At 38.5% G+C, this 19,818-nt stretch overlaps 1 protein-coding gene across 2 annotated transcripts in view; it reads right to left on the reverse strand.

Annotated features, from left to right (window-relative positions):
• vps8 (VPS8 subunit of CORVET complex) overlaps positions 1–19,818 on the reverse strand; it is an 87,079-nt gene that overhangs the window by 24,481 nt on the left and 42,780 nt on the right. Inside the window, exons 30-39 of one of the 2 annotated variants that reach the window (XM_061744720.1) lie at positions 18,451–18,533; positions 16,868–16,952; positions 15,097–15,195; positions 12,820–12,909; positions 11,809–11,855; positions 11,564–11,699; positions 9,917–10,006; positions 9,102–9,269; positions 8,943–9,018; positions 1,136–1,218 (exon numbers count right to left, since the gene is read on the reverse strand). In XM_061744720.1, the coding sequence (XP_061600704.1) occupies positions 1,136–1,218; positions 8,943–9,018; positions 9,102–9,269; positions 9,917–10,006; positions 11,564–11,699; positions 11,809–11,855; positions 12,820–12,909; positions 15,097–15,195; positions 16,868–16,952; positions 18,451–18,533 (957 nt within the window). Of the gene's footprint in view, positions 1–1,135; positions 1,219–4,914; positions 5,017–8,942; positions 9,019–9,101; positions 9,270–9,916; positions 10,007–11,563; positions 11,700–11,808; positions 11,856–12,819; positions 12,910–15,096; positions 15,196–16,867; positions 16,953–18,450; positions 18,534–19,818 lie in introns of those variants that run through there. The other variant, XM_061744721.1, reaches the window with a different exon arrangement.

The following is a 19,818-nucleotide window of genomic DNA, read 5'->3' on the forward strand; positions in this document are numbered from 1 at the left end:
TCAATCTGATCTGCATGATGCGCAAGATGCTAGGCATGTCGCGCGTGAAAATGCGTGAAACTTTGATACGAAATATTTATTGATCAATTTTAAATCTACCTTATAGGCTGTTATTCCTAAATGTTATAATTAATTGAAAAAAATAAATTCCATGACTTTTCCAAAACTTTTGGGGTGAACTTATTTTTCCAAAACTTTTCCAGGACTTAAAAATTACATTTTCAAATTCCATGACTTTTCCAGGTATTTTCAAAACGTAAGAACCCTGAGAAAATCGAAATTTTACCAAAAAAAATAGCTTCTTGTTTATATAGCAACATTCATAATGATAGATCTACTGACACACTGGATGTAAAAGGCAAATGGGAACTGGAGGCCAATGTTATAATTTTGGATGATGAGTGGGAGAGATCCTGGGTGTCCTGGCACATTAAATTCATATTAATATTAAAAAATATTAAAATAATAAAAGGCTTGCAATATTTCACTTGATTTGTAATGAATCCAGAATGTATGACATTTTTGTTTTTGTAATTGCATTACAGAAAACCACAATATTCTAATTTTCTGAGACTGTCCTGTATGTCATGATGACCCTTTCAGCCACAGTTAATTCAGCCACTTTCACGTTACTGAAATGACTGGCTCAGATTTATCTTGACTTAATCATGATAACATCTCAGATCCTTGAGAATTTTCTGAAGTTTTACCTCTTTAGTGCATATTCATCAACCAAAACAGTAGAGCGGGAAATATGAAACACTGAAAGAGAGGGCAAACCCTGTTTAATTAATTTTAGTTCAATTTTATTTATATAACGTCTATTACAACCCAAGTTTTCTCAAGGCGCTTTCCAGAGAAGTTTACTCTGAGAGACACAATCCTAACTCTGGATGAAACGTTCTGTCTGACAATATTTCTCATGGATTTGTGGTTTAAAAGGCAACACCTGGAAACTGGAAAATTAATGATTTGTCACAACTCTTTGCTCGAAATATGCATCATTTAAAGAATACAGACACGACGCATGACAACACAAGATCTCTGACAATCAGAATCAGGATATCACGTGGTACGTTCATGTCTTTAAATTGTGGACATAAAAAATACAGTACATGAAAAAAGAAGTACACACCTGTAGGATTTGTTGGATGATGGCAGGAAGAGAAATGAAGATACTCATACTGTTAAGAACCTCCAGAGTCATCTTCTTTAGTCCTGTCAGGTTGATAAACACCATTCAGATTAACATAAAACACCTAAATCAGAGTTTATGTATTTAAGTACATTATCACGACAGTCTTCCTGATGTAACAGTGAGGTGTACTACTACTGTACTACTACTACTACTGTACTACTACTGTTGTCCATACAACGTGAGGCAAGGCAAGTTTATTTGTACAGCACAATTCAACACAAGGTAATTCAAAGTGCTTTACATCAACATCAAAAGTGGCAAGACACAATTAGAGGTAACACTTTATAATAACTACACACTATTAGTTAAGCATCAGTAAATGCTTTATTGATCATGAATTCATCATTAGTAAAACATTCATACATTACTAAGCATTAATAAACAGTTATAAACCTTACAACTATACACTATTAAGCATTAGTAAGATGCTTAATTGATCATGAATTTATCATTTGTATAGCTGGATTCTCATACTTTGTAAATGATAGGTTCACCATTTATAAATGAGTATTATATGTCTGTAAATGGTTCATAAGATCAATTAGAATTTCTAAGTAAATTATATACAAACCATTTGTATGTATATTTATGCGTACATTTGTACATGGTTAGTGTTAATACATGTTTTATAAACACTTATTCATACTCACTGAATGATTTATTAAGGTAGTTACTACTCATTAGTTAAGTGTTTCACGAGAGCCCATCTAAAGTGAGGACTATCTATGCCTTATAGGGAATTATAAATGATTCATATTATAAAGGGTTCATTTCTAATCAACTGAAATATTGCAAGCCTTTTATTATTTTAATATTGCTGATCATGGTTTACATCTTAAGAAAACTCAAATATCCTATCTCAAAAAATTTGAATATTCTGGGAATCTTAATCTTAAACTGTGAACCATAATCAGCAATATTAAAATAATAAAAGGTTTGCAATATTTCAGTTGATTTGTAATAAATCCAGAATGTATGACATTTTTGTTTTTTAATTGCATTACAGAAAATAAAGAACTTTATCACAATATTCTAATTTTCTGAAACAGTCCTGTATATATATATATATATATATATATATATATATATATATATATATATATATATATATATATATATATATATATATATATATATATATATATACATAAATATACAGAGACACACACATATATATTTAGCAATTATTGATATTTATATATTTCTATATATATATATGTATGAGTGTGTGTTTCATCTCCCTATTGAACACACATGACTGACTTGTATGTCCTGCATGTTTTTATAACATATATTTATCATCCGAGTTGTCATTTTTTTTGTTTTAATAGTGTTTTATTTTGTCACTTTTGTTTTCTTTTGTTTAGCCTTTTGTTCATGTCCCATAATTCTAAAAGTTAATCATTCTATAAAGTGTTCTATATTGACACAGTGAGCTGTGACATCACAGTGAGCTGTGACATCACAGGGAACTATGACATCAGAGGAGATCACAGTATAAATTCCGGAACCAATCAGAATCTCTTCACAACTCAAAAGCCTTTGTTGAATCAACACTGTATATCACACCACCTGAGACAACAACGTTTTGAGTTGCTTTCAAAAGCCCTGAAAAAACAACAAGCGAAATGAGTGACTTTGAACCAACTTCTGCACTCCGGTGGAGCGACATGGTAGAAGACGCTTTGGAAACAGGGCTAATGGGAGATGACTACGATTTAACAATGACTTATCATTGTAGCGGTAGTGAAGACTTAGATTTAACAATGACATATCATTGTAGCGGTAGTGAAGACCTAGATTTAACAATGAATTATCATTGTAGCGGTAGTGAAGTAAAGGATGAAGAGCCATCCATTGATCAAAGAGCTCCAACTGAAAACATCTCTGCACCAAGGCAAGAGTCCAACCTGCAACTCGACGTCCTTGATGAGTTTCCTGACCCAGAGGAGTACATCCAAGTCAGGTACAGAGAATTATATCTTGAACAACCACAAGCTTCACTGCCAGAAGGCTCTGAGGAACAATCTACACTGATCAAGCGCAAAAAGAAAAAGAAGAAGAGAACATCAGAACTCCCAGCGAACCTCAATTGTGAGGTTATGGAAGAACGCCCTGGACTGCAGGAGAGTAATCCAAAAGAAGACTTGATTACTCCAGTTGAGTCCACTGCAATCGTGTCAGTGTCAGAACCAGAAGTGATCTCTGAACTGGTGGAGATCAACAAAACAGAGTCAGTCTCCAAAGTAAAAGAGGTCTCTGCACCAAGGCAAGAGTCCAACCTGCAACTCGACGTCCTTGATGAGTGTCCTGACCCAGAGGAGTACATCCAAGTCAGGTACAGAGAATTATATCTTGAACAACCACAAGCTTCACTGCCAGAAGGCTCTGAGGACCAATCAACACAGATCAAGCGCAAAAAGAAAAAGAAGAAGAGAACCTCAGAACTCACAGCTCCCAGCTCAGAAAATAATCAGATGGATGACAAGGAAATGCTGGGCTCTGCAGACTCTGCAGCCTCTGCAGCCTCTGCAGCCTCTGCAGACTCTGTAACTCCTCGCTCAGAGGATTTACAGTTAGAAATTGACTCCAAGGCCTGTGGTCCCTCTGTGACTCCTCACACAGAGAATGAACTGTCAGAAAAGAGCGCCCAAGACTGTTGTCCAACTATGACTACCCACTCTGGAAATATAAAGAATGAATATACACAATCCCAAACTGATGCAACGCTGTCCTCTGACATTGAAAGGGAGAGGAAACACTTTCAGGCCCGTGTTCCTCACAAGAATCTCCATGAAGGAGATGTGAGGAGGGAGTGCATGCCCTCGCAATCATCTGAAACCCCCGAGTTAGAGAACACCCAAAGGGATCTGAGTACCCAGGAATCTGCAAGTGGCCCAAAACCACAAGCTAAAAACAAGCAGATGAACAACATGACTGAACAATTATACGACATGAGGAACAAGCTGTGGAAGAAGAACCTTTTGCTTACAGAAGAAAAAGAGAGGAGAATTGCTGCAGAAGATAACTGTGAAAGGTGCTGGGAAAAGCTGTCAGAGGTGGAACTGACTTTAGAGGATGAATGCCGGCACAGAGTAGCTTTTGAAGACAAGGTTCGCCAATGCAAAGACACAATTGAGCATTTGCAGGCTTCCAAAGCACTTGAACAAAAGTCTGAGTCCAGACACGCAGACACCCATAAGCTGGCCCTCGCTGAGCTGGAAAACTTAAAAAAACAGCTCAAAGAAAAGGCCAGTGCTAATCTGGAATTGGTCAATAAACTTAAAGCACAGGAAGCGATGACAGAAGGTCTTGAGTGGAAGGTGGCAGAGCTCGGTGTGAAGCTCAAGTCTGCCTTGGTGAATGAAAAAATCAAGCCTGATGGAAGTACACGTGCACCTGAGTCTTCTGCAAAAGACAAAGTTCAAAAGCAGAGAAGTGCTTCAAAGACAACACTTTCCACTCAAACCGAGGATTTTGCAACTGAAAACATCTCTGCACCAAAGCAAGAATCTAACCTGCAACTCGATGTCCTTGATGAGTTTCCTGACCCAGAGGAGAACATCCAAGTCAGGTACAGAGAATTATATCTTGAACAACCACAAGCTTCACTGCCAGAAGGCTCTGAGGAACAATCTACACAGATCAAGCGCAAAAAGAAAAAGAAGAAGAGAACATCAGAACTCCCAGCGAACCTCAATTGTGGGGTTATGGAAGAACGCCCTCGACTGCAGGAGAGTAATCCAAAAGAAGACTTGATTACTTCAGTTGAGTCCGCTGCAATCGTGTCAGTGTCAGAACCAGAAGTGATCTCTGAACTGGTGGAGATCAAAGTAAAAGAGGTCTCTGAGAAACAACTAGAAAAGAGCAAACATCAGGAGAAGAAGATATCAGAACTCTCAGAGAATATCAACCAATGTGAAGTCCTGGAAGAAGTTACTCAATCCGAGGAAGTAATTTCCAGAAAACTAAAAAAAAAACTAAAAAAACAAAATAGAAAGAAACATTAGTCTCACCACCAAATGGGATTTCTGAGCCAGTAAAGATCAACAAAACAGAATCATTATCCAAACAACAACAAAACAAGAACACTGACAATGCAATCTCAGATCATTACCAATGTGAGGACGTTGAAGAATATAATCAACTTCAGGAGATCATCAAAAAGAACCTCATTATTCCAGATGAGGGGGCTCTACAACTGGAGATCCCAAACCTAGAAGATGTCATCACTTCAAGTGACTCCGTAATATCACAAAGATTAGTAAAATCCTCTCGCAGAGTGATGCAGAAAAACTAGTTAATGTGTTTGTATCTTCTAGACTAGATTACTGTAATGTGTTGTTAGCAGGATGTCCAAGTAATTTGCTGAATATCCTCCAGCTAATCCAAAATGCAGCAGCACGAGTGCTGACCGGAATCAGCAGGAGAGACCACGTCTCTCCAGTGTTAGCGTCGCTCCATTGGCTACCCGTAAAATTCAGAATTCAGAATTCAGAATTCCCTTCCTCTCTTCTCCTTCTCCATTTTTATTTAATATAAGTATCTCATAGCCATCAATTCTGTCCATCGCTCCTGTAGTTTCTTGTGCTGGCCCCCTTTTTTTCTCTTTTGTGCATGTTTGCAGGCCGGAGCTTCGGGAGCGGCGTGCTGGCCTGTGGTCCCCCCCAACCCCCGGTCATTCCGCTGCTGCTTCCTCCTGCCTGCGGTCCCCCGACCCCCTCTGGTATTCCCCGCTGCTGCTTCCTCCTGCCTGCGGTCCCCCCCCCCCTCTGGTCATCCCGCTGCTGCGGCACTCCAGCAAGTAAACGCCGATACAGGATCAGGATAATATCAAGAAGACACAAGCTGGAATTGTGAACTATATACTATATTTGTAATCTGTTTTTTTGTATGCACTGAAATGATTTCATGTCTTAATAAACACTTTAATCTTTACATTAACTTTCTTCCATCTGTTTTCAGTCCAACTTGGTGACTATGTGTTTGTTGGTTGGGGTGGGTGTGGCGGGGAGTTCATGAGGAAATGCCAATGTTGTATTTTAATAAATTGCTGAGGTGTTTTCTTATGTTCAAAGTAAACACATAATGCATAATAATAATAATTAAAATCTATACTTTTAATACTGTTGATTGATGGGACCAGTTGCACTAACATTGTAAATATTTATTCAATCCCATGATGTACACAGTATCTGGTTAGATGTTAAAACTGGAAATCAAGACGAGCAACAATGTGGTTGTGCATATCTAAAACAGGAGTTATTCATATTACATTTTTGTAGATATTTAGAATGTTCATTATGTTCTTCAGTGAATAAGACACGGGTTTATGGCATTTACATTTACAAGTCATGTATGTTGTTTGGTGCCTCAGTTAGTTGATGGGATTGTGTTATGTCAGAAATTTTGATTTGGTAGTCTTAACACCAAAATATATGCTCTCAATCACATAAAAAGAAATGTTACATGACACATGACATCAATTTATACCAAGGCAAACATGCTAAACATACAGGGATTAAAGATTTTGTATTGTAATGCATTACATCTAAATGTTTCGGAATGACTGTAACCTTAATGTGAGTGTCAAAAGGAGCACTGGTCTTATTTGACAGAAATCTAGAATATATTTTGTAGTAGAATTTCCATTTTATTTATTTTTTTACTTTTTTCTTTTCTATGTTTCTTTTCTTTTTCTTTACTACCTTTTTAGGTTTGCTTTTAATTTTTGTCATGTATTGTATATTATGTGTCGGACCCCAACTAAACTATAAAGCAAAAAATATTTTTGACTGAAACATTTTTTTTCAGGCCAGTTCATATTCCCCCTCCATCTATGCGCTTCACCACACTTTAAGAATGGCCCCTTTTCTGCCGTGCAGTCGCTTCCCAAAGGTTTCAAGTAAAAAAGCTAAATGCTGTATTAACCCTTCTGTTTTCTGTTTTTTATCACCATTTGATTTGATCCGATCCGATATTGATGTGGGTTAGTGTTATTAAAAATGTTTTTTGAGCTGTTGCCTGAATTATATGACTGTAAAATAACTAGTGAAATAAATACAAGTCGGGTCTTCCCTGAGGGGCTGGGGCAAACCCGCCATGGTTACTCACTTATTGCCGTTAACGGTAGCCGAGCGAGCAGCTGTGTCGGTCTGTATTTAAGTTAAATGAAACTTATATGAATGTAGAAAGACTAACTCTATTTTATTGTATTCCTTTATAGCTCTTACGGTGTGTTTGCAGTGTATTTACATCCAAGGAATAAAAACATAGGGCTGCAGCTATCGAATATTTTAGTAATCGAGTATTCTACTGAAAATTCCATCGATTAATCGAGTAATCGGATAAAACATATATTTGTTTAGTTAAAAAGCAATTATAAATATACATAAGATGTTAGATGTTAATTGACATCACTAAGACTAAATTATATAATACAGTAGGTTCATGGCTGTTCATTTAAAAACCCTGAACTTACACCAGTTGACCAGATTCACTGCCTTCACTCAAAAAACTAAGGATCTTACCAAGAAATGTTCTTATTTCTAACCTAAAAATGCCATTACACCTGATATCAGACATAACTTAAAATGTTAGGTATTTTCCCACGTGTTTCAATTGAACTTTCATTTGTGTCAAGCAAATTTTAAGTTGTAGTTAAGTTTTAAGTTAGAGTTTTGGCAGTGTTCAAAATATAATTATGAGACCTGCTGTATTGGAGCACATTAGGCACCAGTGCTGCTTGTTTTCTCCATGAATGACTACAGAGATAAAATGAAATGAAAACTACCCAGTTAGCTTTATTACGTTTTTATTTTTCTGACATTTTCTGCCTTTTCCTTTAGTTAAAACTGTAGCGGGAACAGAGGTTTATGTACCGGGTAAAGGCTGATTTATGGTCCCGCGTTACAACAACGCAGAATGGTGCGCGTCGCTGCGTACCCTACGCCGTACCCTACGGCGTAGCCGTGGAGAGTCTGCACGGCAGCGCAGCACCGTCAGCCGGACCGGCGCTCTCCGCCCTCGCCGGAGAGTGGCGTAGACTCTGCGTCGATTTAACGCGGAACAATAATTTTGGCTTTAGAGGGGGAACATATAGGAGAACGGACCAGAAGAATATAGCGTGGATTAAAAATAAAAGTTAAGCACTGAACTACATTAGTCTCCTGTCTGGGCCATTGCAGACTGCCTGAGCACGGCATGTTACAAAACAAACATATCCGCCGCCTCTTTCTCCCCCCTTTAACGTGCGCAGCGCATGGATGTACGGCGCAGCGTCAGCGCGTTGTGTCGCGTTAAATGTGGTCCGGGCGTAATACGAGGCTTTGAGCCCTTTTGTAATCGAATTACTCGAATTATTCGAGGAATCGTTTCAGCTCTAATTGTGAACCATCAGTTTGAGAGTCATCCATCATCAGTCGGGGCTACAGGAATTATTTTTTCTCTCTGTGCGGCCCGGTACCGAATGACCCACGGCCCGGGGGTTGGGGACCACTGCTCTACCTCACAGAGCTACAGGGAAGCTGATGGTTAGAGAGCGCCACAGCTGATGGTTACTAGAATGTTTTCTGAAAAATATTCAGTCCAACCAAAAATCAGAAGCACGGAATAAATAATGATATGAGTAACTTCTGCTAGTATGAGATTATTTCAGAGTTTGTTGGTTTCTTTTGTCTTTTTTGAAGGGAACCAACGAATCTGTTGAGTGTTTAAGTGTGTGTGTGTGTGTTTGTGTACGTACCCTCTGAGCTGTGTCTGGGCTCCTTCATTTCTTTCTGAGAAACCATCATGGTGTCCAGAAGTGGAAACCATAGTTCCTGAAAGAATAACGGGTTTTTAGTGTGTTGTGGATCAAATCAGCCCCTGAAATATGTAACAAACATACGCACTGTGAACTGACCTTCCTCTGCTGTTGGTCCAGGTTCTGGCAGGTGCGATTACAAAAAGAAATAATGTTCTTCAGACAGTCCTGGAGTCGAGTCCGTGCTGGATCTCCATCTTCCTCCCCTCGTCTTTCAGCTGGTTCTTCACCTTCAGACGTGAGGACATGCAGTCTTTCTTTCAGGATCTGTTTGTACAAAAGTTTGTAACAGCAGCTTCTCAAAACAGCAGATACAAAAACATGTTTTCTCCCTCTATTTTTATATATTTTATATACAGGACTGTCTCAAATAATTAGAATATTGTGATTATCTGTAATGCAATTACAAAAACAAGAAATGTCATACATTCTGGATTCATTACAAATCAACTGAAATATTGCAAGCCTTTTATTATTTTAATATTGCTGATCATGGCTTACAGCTTAAGAAAACTCAAATATCCTATCTCAAAAAAATAGAATATTCTGGGAATCTTAATCTTAAACTATAAGCCATAATCAGCAATATTAAAATAATAAAAGGCTTGCAATATTTCAGTTGATTTATAATGAATCCAGAATATAGGACATTTTTGTTTTTTTTAATTGCATTACAGAAAATAAAGAACTTCATCACAATATTCTAATTTTATGAGACAGTTCTGTAAATGGATACTTCCTATGAGATGCAAAACCTCAGTTTCACACCTAACAGCAGCGTCCATCGTTATTTTGTACATCAGTATCACAGACAAGATTGTGACAACTACTTTATAAACCTTTCATTTACATGTCAGTTTGAAAAGGTAAGGAACAATTAACTCGAATGAAAGCTATGAGTGTTTTATAAATACCTGCAGCAGTTGGGCAAAGGCTCCATGAATGTCTCCCTTCTTCTCCAACAAGTAGGCGGTGGCCTCATTACAGTGGTACTTCTCTGCTATCTAGAAAGATAACCGTGGATGTAAGACCTGACACACACAAACAGTTATTTTCAAAAGGTAGTTAAAAGTAATAACGGCATTTGAAAAAAACCCAGCAGACTTCTGGAACAATGTCCCATGGACAGATGAAACCAAAGGGGAGATGTGAAGCCTTAATGCCCAGCACAATGTTTGAAGAAAACCAAACAACATTTCAGCAGAAGCAACTCATTGCCACTGTCAAGAACCAAGCAAGGTTCAGCAGCGTTCAGTTATTCTGCTCCTCACTGGTGGAACAAACTTCCTGTAGACCTGAGGTCTGCTCCAACTGTAGATCCTTTAAATCAGGATAAAAACATTACTGTTTAATTAAATACTTACCTGCTGGACTCTACTGCCCTTACTTTTTAGAAACTTGTGCTTTTTATTATTTTACCTGTTTTCTTATCATTTTATTTGTTATTGACTGTTTAATTCAGAATACTGGTTATTCCATCCCATATGATTGTGTGACTTACAAGTATACAGTTTTTTGTCTCTTTTAGAACCTTTCAAATTAATTTTTCTTTTAGTTTCACTTCACTTGCATTGCACAAACTCCCGAAACATCTCCATTTAGTTCCATGGTGTTACGCAGCATAAAAACAAACAAATTCATACTCTCACCAGAATAAGAATGACAATATTTGGAAAAAGTCAGATGATTTGTTTAGGTTGTCATTTTTGGTGTCTTAGTTCAATTCAGAAGATATGTAAGGGATACTGCCCAACGAGGTGAACATTATCATAAAAATATGGACGACGCGTGGGCGTGAACCTAACGGTTTGCCTCCGCCAAGTCCATAATGTTCATATTGAAGAGCATTATCCCGCTTATACCACGGTCACTTACCAAAAAACATAAATATTAAATCAGTCATTCATGCTTTAATGTGTTTTCAGTGTAAATCATTAGTTTTATAACAAGCCACAGCTGAGCGGCTGAGCGGCTATTTAATCTCTCGTCTGCAGCCGTTGGAACCTGGTAAGTTACAAAGTTTTTTAACAAGACATAACTCAGTTTCCTTGGTAACACCTGAGGGTCTGACTAATACCTGGAACAATCACTACCGTCCCATAAGGTCCTTAATGGACACAGTGTTGATTCTCCAGGAACTAGGACGGACCTGAGATACGACCTAGCAACGGGTGATAGTCTAGTCCGCTCAGCTCCGCTCGGCTATGCTGCAGTTACAAACAGGAAATAGATTTGTTTCAAAGAATCAAAGTCCACAGATAGTTTCCTAAATCGTTTTATTAAGCTACATATATGATATATATATATTAAGATTTGCCGGACTTCTGCTCTTTACTGTCCTGCGGTAGCCGGCTCTTCTTCTCTGAATCTCTGTTGTTCCAGCGCAATGATATTAAAGTAATCAAGCAATTTGACCGAACTTGTTTTCTAGGTGGAGGTTATCACTTATAAACTACACCTGCCAGCCAATCACAATGGAGTATTCACACAGACCGTGGTATAATCTTGAATAACTCAGTGTTGCTGTTGTTATATAAAACACACAAAGTAAGAGTTTAAACCTGTATGGCCTCCTCCAATCTGTAATGCTGGGAGGTGTGGAGGAAGTTCAAGAGCTGCTGGGGGTCGAAGCGACACAGTAAGTCCAGCAGAAGCTCATGGATCTCCTGGTCAACCGAGCATGAGCTGAATCCTTCCCTGAAATACGGAGGAACACCAACCAAAAACTAGTAAAAAAAATCCAACATTAGGGGAGAATGCAGGAAAACTGAAGACTAAAGTGGAAGGCTGCAAGATATAAACCTACCGCGGCTCCAAAAGACAGCTGAGGAATCTGAAGAGAATCTGGTCGTCCTAAACCCAAACACAGAGAGAAACGACACATCTGAAGAAACACTTTCCATCTGGATATTCATGCTTGTTTGAGGTAAAGGATAGTGGGTTCTTCTCTTTCACACTGATGTTGATCCAGTCATGGATTTGAACAATGAATGTAGAACCCTGAATGCAGAACAGTGCAGAGCACACGCTCTTCACATTTTACACAAATGATTGCACAGCAAATTTGAAGCAAAACCTGTTTCTGGTACAACATTAATTCCCTCAGAAAATCAAGTCAAATCAAATGCCTTTATTGTCATTGGACATTAGTACAATGAAATGTGAATGCATCCCCTACAGTGGAATGCAATGATAAAAGACAAGGAAACAATAAAAACAGACCACGAAGACAAGTAACAAGAAGCAGAAAGCCCAGTATCTTAAAGAGTTAAAAAAAAAAAAACATTTGGTCTAAAGCTGCAGGCGGACCAAATCGAGTCTAGAAACTAAACAGGATACTGTTAAAATTAACTTTTAAAAATGTAAAAACATATTGCACAAACTGCCCATAGCTATAGCACATGCCCTGAGATTTATTGCACAGAAGTTTAGCTGATTTATGGCACACGGGTAGAAGCTGTTCTGGTCTGGATGGAGCTGTAGCACCTGAACGGTGAACGGGTGGGAAATATCCGGGGAAATGTTTGTAGCCCGGCGGTGAATCTTGGTGAGGGATAATAGTGCGTGTATGTTTTACGGTTCCATACACCAGATAATCAGTGCAGCTCTGTAGAAGCGGAGGGAGCATGCGGAGCATGCTTTCAACATTGTTCCTATTTGTGTTTTCCCCTGTACGGAGATAGTTTTCATTCCGCTGTTGTGTAAATGTATTTTATTTTCAAATAGGCAAAGGAAAATGTTTTGCATGGAAAAATTGTTGTGTAAATAGGGCCTTGATCTGAGAACACATCAGTATTTAAATCTTTCAGCTCTTTACCTGAATCTCAGAGATGATGACCGGAACCTCGTCTTTGAAATGACACTGTATCAGATCAGCTGATTTCCTGGGATCCATGCTCACCAGGTCCTGGGAAAATACATGGCAAACAGTTCATACCAACACAACCACAGAGGACATGGTTCTTCCACCACAGCGTGGTGTGAAATCAGTAACTAGAATCTTCTCCTCCATTCTTCTCCGATGGTGGAACCACCTACCAAACTTGTCCGATCTTTTAAGAGCAAGCTAAAGACCCAGCTCTTTAAGGAGCAAATCTGCATCTAGTAGCTGCACGCACTTTTAGACGTAGCTTTCTTATATATAAAAAAATGATATTCTAGCACTGGCATGGCAGTACTTGTGTCCAACTGGACTCAGCAGTCTGACCAGCACTGATCCAGCTGGACCTCCTATGTGATTTCTTGTTGTGTTGTTCTCTCAGATGTAAGTCAGCTTGGATAAAAGCGTTTGCTAAAGGCAGAGTTGGGTAGTAACGAGTTACATTCACTCCGTTACATTTACTTGAGTACGTTTTGGGAAATGTTGTACTTTTAGGAGTAGTTTTGAATCACTATACTTTTTACTTTTACTTGAGTAGATTTGTGAAGAAGAAACTGTTACTCTTCCTCCGCTACATTAGGAACGTTGAGCTGTTACTTTTCTTTTATCCCTTTTATCCACGTACGCGTCAATCTCATGACATCACTGGGTGATTATTTGGGAAAAATGTTTGTTTTTGCATGTTTTGTCACATTTACACAGACTCAAACACACAGAGAGTTTCTATGAGTTCATGTTTGTTCTAGTTCTGCTGGTTAAAAAAGAAAAGTACAAAGGCTTGACATTTTGTGCTACTTGTGTTTAATTTATTTTTTTATTCTGTTATTATTTTATTTATTTTATTATTTATTAAAGTACTTGAATTTACTTTTTAATGTAATCTATTTTAAATTTTTATAAATTTTAATTAATCTAATTGATTTAATTTGCCTAAAGATGATTATTTTGTACTTTTGTCTGTTTGAATGGTTGTGTTAAATAAATAAATCAGATGTTACTCAACAGTTACTCAGTACTTGAGTAGTTTTTTCACCAAGTACTTTTTTACTTTTACTCAAGTAATTATTTGGATGACTACCTTTTACTTCTACTTTAGTCATATTATTCTGAAGTAACAGTACTTTTACTTGAGTACAATTTTTGGCTCCTCTACCCACCTCTGGCTAAATGACAGTAGTAGTAGTAGTAGTATAGACCTTGTAATATCACAAAATGAGATCAGAGAGGTCACTACTCTAGTTGAAAGAGATATTTGTTCAAAAATGTTAATGTTTATAATTTGGTAATTTCTAGATTTTCTGTCCTACACTTCCCACCAGACCTCCTGGCGGGTTTTTCTTTTTGTTTGTATTGTCCGACGCTGCCTTCATGCTGCTACTGTTGATACTTATGTGTATAAGGTTGTGTGTATGGATATACTGTATTTTATTTTTTTTTTATGTATGGAACAGCTGAGTGTGTTTTAAAAAAAAATTGTTGTAATATTTGGATATTGTATTCTATGTGAAGTTGCCTAATAAAAACAAAGTTCAAAAAAAAAAAATGTGACCTTAGATCAGTGTAGGAACTCCCGGGGTTGGTAGAGGGAGCAATGCTCAGGACTGTAGCTTAGGTAGGAGCACTGGGGGATAAAATGGGAAAAAATTCAGGGATAAAAATGTATTAAAAAAAAAAATGTGTCAGTGTATTTTACTTTAGGTGTTTGAAGTTGTATGATTTTACGTTTAAAGCACATTCAGGCACATTCAATTTGGTGGCACTACACCACCAGTCGTTCTGGATGTAATAGTCTTTTTCTGTTTAAAAATCTCAACATCTATTATGGGAGAAACCAATTTTCTTCAGATGTACTGATATGGGACAAAAAACAAACATGTGGGGGGAAGGTGGGGGGCAGAAATGAGTGCCTACTTGTCTATTGCATACTGTCCATCTTGATTGCATTCTTTAGAGCATTAGGTTTTCAAAAATGAAACAATTAGTCTGGCAGAGATTCTTCATTCCAGGCATTTTTACACCACTAGGTTTAGCAGAAAACATGTACATAAACAGTAATAGACAAATAAAAAATCAATAAATCAATCTTTGCTATGCTAAATTTGCTTATTTTAAAACATCACTTAAAGAAATTATTACTGGAAAGGACCAGGAGCAGACACGGGTCCAAATATCCGACAACATCAATCGAAATATGAAACAGAGGTGTTGACTTACCTGAACGTGCTGGAGAACTTTGTGCTTCACTTTGTGTTTCTCCTCCGAACTACAGCCTGGCGTGGTCAGAAGATCATGAATGTAGTTGAAAACCTCCCGCTAACAAACACAAACCAACAAAACACAAACAGAACTCTCCAATGAGAACCACGGACAAAAAAAAGAACATAAATAAACATCTGTGTTCATGAACCCATCCAGATTTGACAGACCAAAAGTAAAACATTTCTACATCACACAGATATCAAGATTAAAAATAAATCAACGTAAAACACATCTGCAGATTAAAAATAGATTTCATTACATAGATTACACAGAATAGATTGCATTACTACATTAGGCACACATCCTACGGAAGAGTATTAGGGCAGGAGAAATTTCGAGAATAAAGTTGAAATACATTTAGACTTTTTTCTCGAAATTCTACATCAACATTAATCTCGACATTTAGACTTTTTTTCGACATTTCGACTTTTTTCTGGAAGTGCATAATGAAAAAAAAATCTTCCTCCTCTAAAATATAATTTCTATTTTTCTCCTGCCTGGCCCCAATACTCTTCCATACACATCCACATCAAATACATATGTACATTAAAAAAGGTCAATATCACATGCAGTTCAACATTTAAATAGGTCCAGATTAGACAGATCCAGAGTAAAATCAAATCCAGATAAAACACGGTGTTCCTGGAGGGGTGTAAGCTTTGATGATGAGGTAATCGGACCCCATGATCACCTTGTGTCAGGTGTCAGACACAGGTTTGATTCACGCAGCCCCAGACAGCCGGTGTAGATCAATGACCAGAGGTGGGATGTTTGCAAATCAGGGTTGATTAAAGAGCGAATGTGGTGTCGCATTCTGCACCTCTTGTCGTGCTTTGATCACACAAACTGGAAGGCCAGCTAGCTTTTTTACCACCATTGTGATTTACTAAAGGTCCAAGAAATACATGTCCACATTAAACACAGGGTTTAAACACCAAGGTTTAACACACAGTACGTTTATATGCAGCAGTTCAATCGTATTTCTGATCGTATAAGACGTCGTTCGGACTTTTTAACTGCATGTAAACACCTCAATCCGATCTACTTTGGACCTATATCGGACATTTAATAATGGGATAGCAACACCTAGATAATTCGTTCAGCGTCGGAATGTTAACACCATGTATACGGAGACATGGGATATTTCAGTCTACGCATGCTGGAGAATTTCCTCTGGGGGATTCACCCGGAAGTGAAAGGAGACGGCGCGTGTTAAATAGTTGTTTAAACACCTTTAAAAAGATGGTGAAAGAGATGGCAGAAGCTTCATCAGGACACCGGAGCAGATCAAAATAAAGTGGAAAAATATACGGAAGGCGTAACATTGGCGCCAAACAAAACAACCATCAACCGGAGGTGGCTCTTTGTTGAAATGGTTACCATGGTGACCATGGTTACCATGGTTACCATGGTTACAGCGCCACCTAGCGTCACGGAGTCAGCCGTGCTCTGGACATTTATCTGATTCTCTGAACAGCATGTAAACTCAGACAAGTGATTGGGTCTTCTGGATGTTTATCTGATACCATCAGAAATCCCATCTCTTTGCTGCATGGAAACGTACTGACAGAGACGGATTACAAACAGGTCCAGGGTAACATTATGTAAAGATCAAATACAGGTCCAGATTTGAAATGATCAGGATTCAAGACAGACCCAGATTAAATACAGGTCCAGATTAAACACGGGTCCAGATTAAAAACAGACAAAGATGAAACACACTTACCTTTCGGAGCGGGTCTTTCAGGTAGCAGTCAACAATACTGTCATACAAGTGTTTCTTCTCAAAAAGGACTTCACAGATCTGGTAGCTGGAGGCAGAGCAGTGATACATGTGATAACCAGATAATAGGTGTCATCAGTTGTCATCAAACTATGGCTGATTTCTGGACAACATGACAAATGGAGGACACGTGAAAAAAATGCAGCTCTGTAAAGTGACAGTCTGTAATCAAAGATCTGCTGACATGAAATCATATTCTTCACACATCAATCAATCAAACAGCTTTTTCCCCAAAACCATAATCGCCCTGAACAAAATGTGAATGTCTTCATTACTGTTTTTTTACCGTGCAATGCTTTTTCCTGGCCTATGTGTAATATTTCACCACATGTGTAGATATATGTTATTATCTGTAGTTAGGATCTCAGGTTTTGATTTCAACATTCAAAATGCACCTTAATCTTTTTATATTATTTATATTTCTTATATTTCTTATCTGTTTGCACTGTCTTGCACTGGAGAGGTGATGCTGCTTTTAATCTCACTGTACCCATGTATAATGACAATAAAAGTATTCTATTCTATTCTTCTATTCTGTGTGGTACAGTATGTTAACGTGCTTGACGGTCACAGCGATCTGCTGCTGCCGATCCCAGCTCTCCCTGGACAAAAGACACAGGTCCACCCTGGACAAGTTGCCAGTCCATTGCAAGGTCATAAATAGACAACCACACATGCTCACACTCCAATGGGCAATTAAGAATCAACAGTTGACCTAACAGACATGTTTCTGGACTCTGAGAGGAAGCTGGAACACCTGGAAAAACTCCACATAAGCATGGAGAGAACATGCACAAAGAGAGAACATGCACAAAGAGAGAACATGCACAAAGAGCTTCCTACAGAAAGACTCCTGCCAGGAGGAAAACCAGGAACCTCTTGCTGCGCGGCAACAGGACTAACCACTAACTCCTGGGGGAGTTTTTCTTGCCACTGATTGGTTTAAGGTTTTTCTCCCACTAGGGGAGTTTTTACCTGCCACCGTTTATATTATGTTTATGTAATAATTGCTCGGGGGTTTATGTTCTGGGTCTCTGGAAAGACCCTAGAGACAACTTCTGTTGGAATAGACGCTATATAAATAAAATCAAAATTTCAACTGAAATTACACCTGTCCACTTGACATTTGTGTTTTATCTTTCTGCGGTTTGCTCTGTGTTGAATGTTTCTGTGTTTTTAGTTGTGTTTTGTCTTGTTCTGTTTTCTTATGAGGAGCCAATAGTAAACAAACATCATACTTGTCGACACCTGCATTTTTCGTCAGCTTTTATAAACATCGAGGACCGCAATGGAAATAAGCCTGTTGGCTTTATTGTGTTTTAATCCTCGACAATTTTTATCATTAATGTATGTGAGACTGCAATGCAGTTATTCATGTATGTTTTTTTTTTAAAGGTTGTCTAATAAATCACGCAATTAATCAATCAATCAATGAAAACTGAATCAACAATGAGTATAAAAAAACATCTGAATGGTTAAAACTCAGTAAAGGTTTGAAGTTCTGAAGTCTGAGGTCAGATACTCACAACTTGGCTTTCTCTGCCAAAGCCAGCAGGCGTTCTTCATCAAACTGGACCACACCGCCCACCTGCAGCAGCTCCAGCAGGACCTGCAGAAAACCCGGCAGATTCAGTACCAGAGACCAGCAGACCTGCATTAGAATGTCTGCTCTCTGTGTTAAGGCGTGAAAGTGAAATCATAGTTCCATCAATCAATTATAACATTCATCTATTATTAAATCCATTCAACCACCTCCCCATCCATCTATGATGGTCCAATGACTCATCCACAGAAACGGACAACTGTCAACACTCACACTCACTCCTGCAGACAATGATGCTTATTATTGCATAGTCATCAGTGTCCACATGCTGGTATTTTCTACATCATACCAACCCAGTTCTGGTGTCGGTTCTTAAATACAAACCAGAAAATCAGAGTGTAATGATGCACTAAAACGTGCCCATAAACATTCACAATTCCTTAAGATCATAATAAAACCAGAACTCTTCATGGAGCAACACAAAGCAAAGAACAACAATACCCATAATGCAATGCAGCATAAATCGGAAGAAATGCCCCCAAATAAATAATTTTTCCAGGCCTCAACTTCTGACAGGACTATCTCCAGCTCACAGCCGATGTTTTTTTTATTTGTTCTAATTGTTTTTGCAAGTTCCTTGTTAAGATGAGCGTTTTTTAATAGATTTATCATCATTATCATATTCAAATGTATGTACTTGAGGGAGCAGACAGGGAGGAGTGTTGTGCTCCTGCATGTGTGCTCAAATCCACGCTGATTGTGATGTTCAACACACTACTCCACCCGATCCAACTGGCCTGCACTCTTCTTTTTTCCCCCACACACCCCTCGTTGCTTTAAGTCAAGGTATTTTAACTACTGCCTCTTCTTGACCTCTACTCCCTCCATCCTCAATATTCCTCCTTCTCTTTCATCTGCGCATGCGTTTTGTCATGCTGTGACTGGCCTTCATTCCTCTTCTTTCCAGGTTTTCTTCCCGCGCTCCCAACTCCCAATAGAGGTAACAATTTAACCTGCAAACATCAGTCCATGGAGACCTGTCTGACCTCATCTGTCAACCTTCGCATCGCCATGGCAAAAATAATGGGCTCAAGTTTAGGCCAAGTCCCAATCCCCCCCTAGTCCTGCTTTTCAGCACTAACCCTACATTTTGGGGCGTTCCCGTGAGGGTAGTGGTGTCCCAATTCCTCTTTGCATATAGGGCTAGTGGACATAACGAGGGCTAGTGTGTATCAATCTAGCCCTACAGAGCAAGGGTTTTCAGATACTGACTCGCTGACAGAGGGCTAGAGAAATTTCCCAGAATGCTTTTCGTCGTCATTTGCAGACTGAATCAAACAAAAAAACATGG

The sequence above is a fragment of the Cololabis saira genome, chromosome 17, assembly GCF_033807715.1.
Source record: "Cololabis saira isolate AMF1-May2022 chromosome 17, fColSai1.1, whole genome shotgun sequence".
Lineage (NCBI taxonomy): Eukaryota > Metazoa > Chordata > Actinopteri > Beloniformes > Belonidae > Cololabis > Cololabis saira.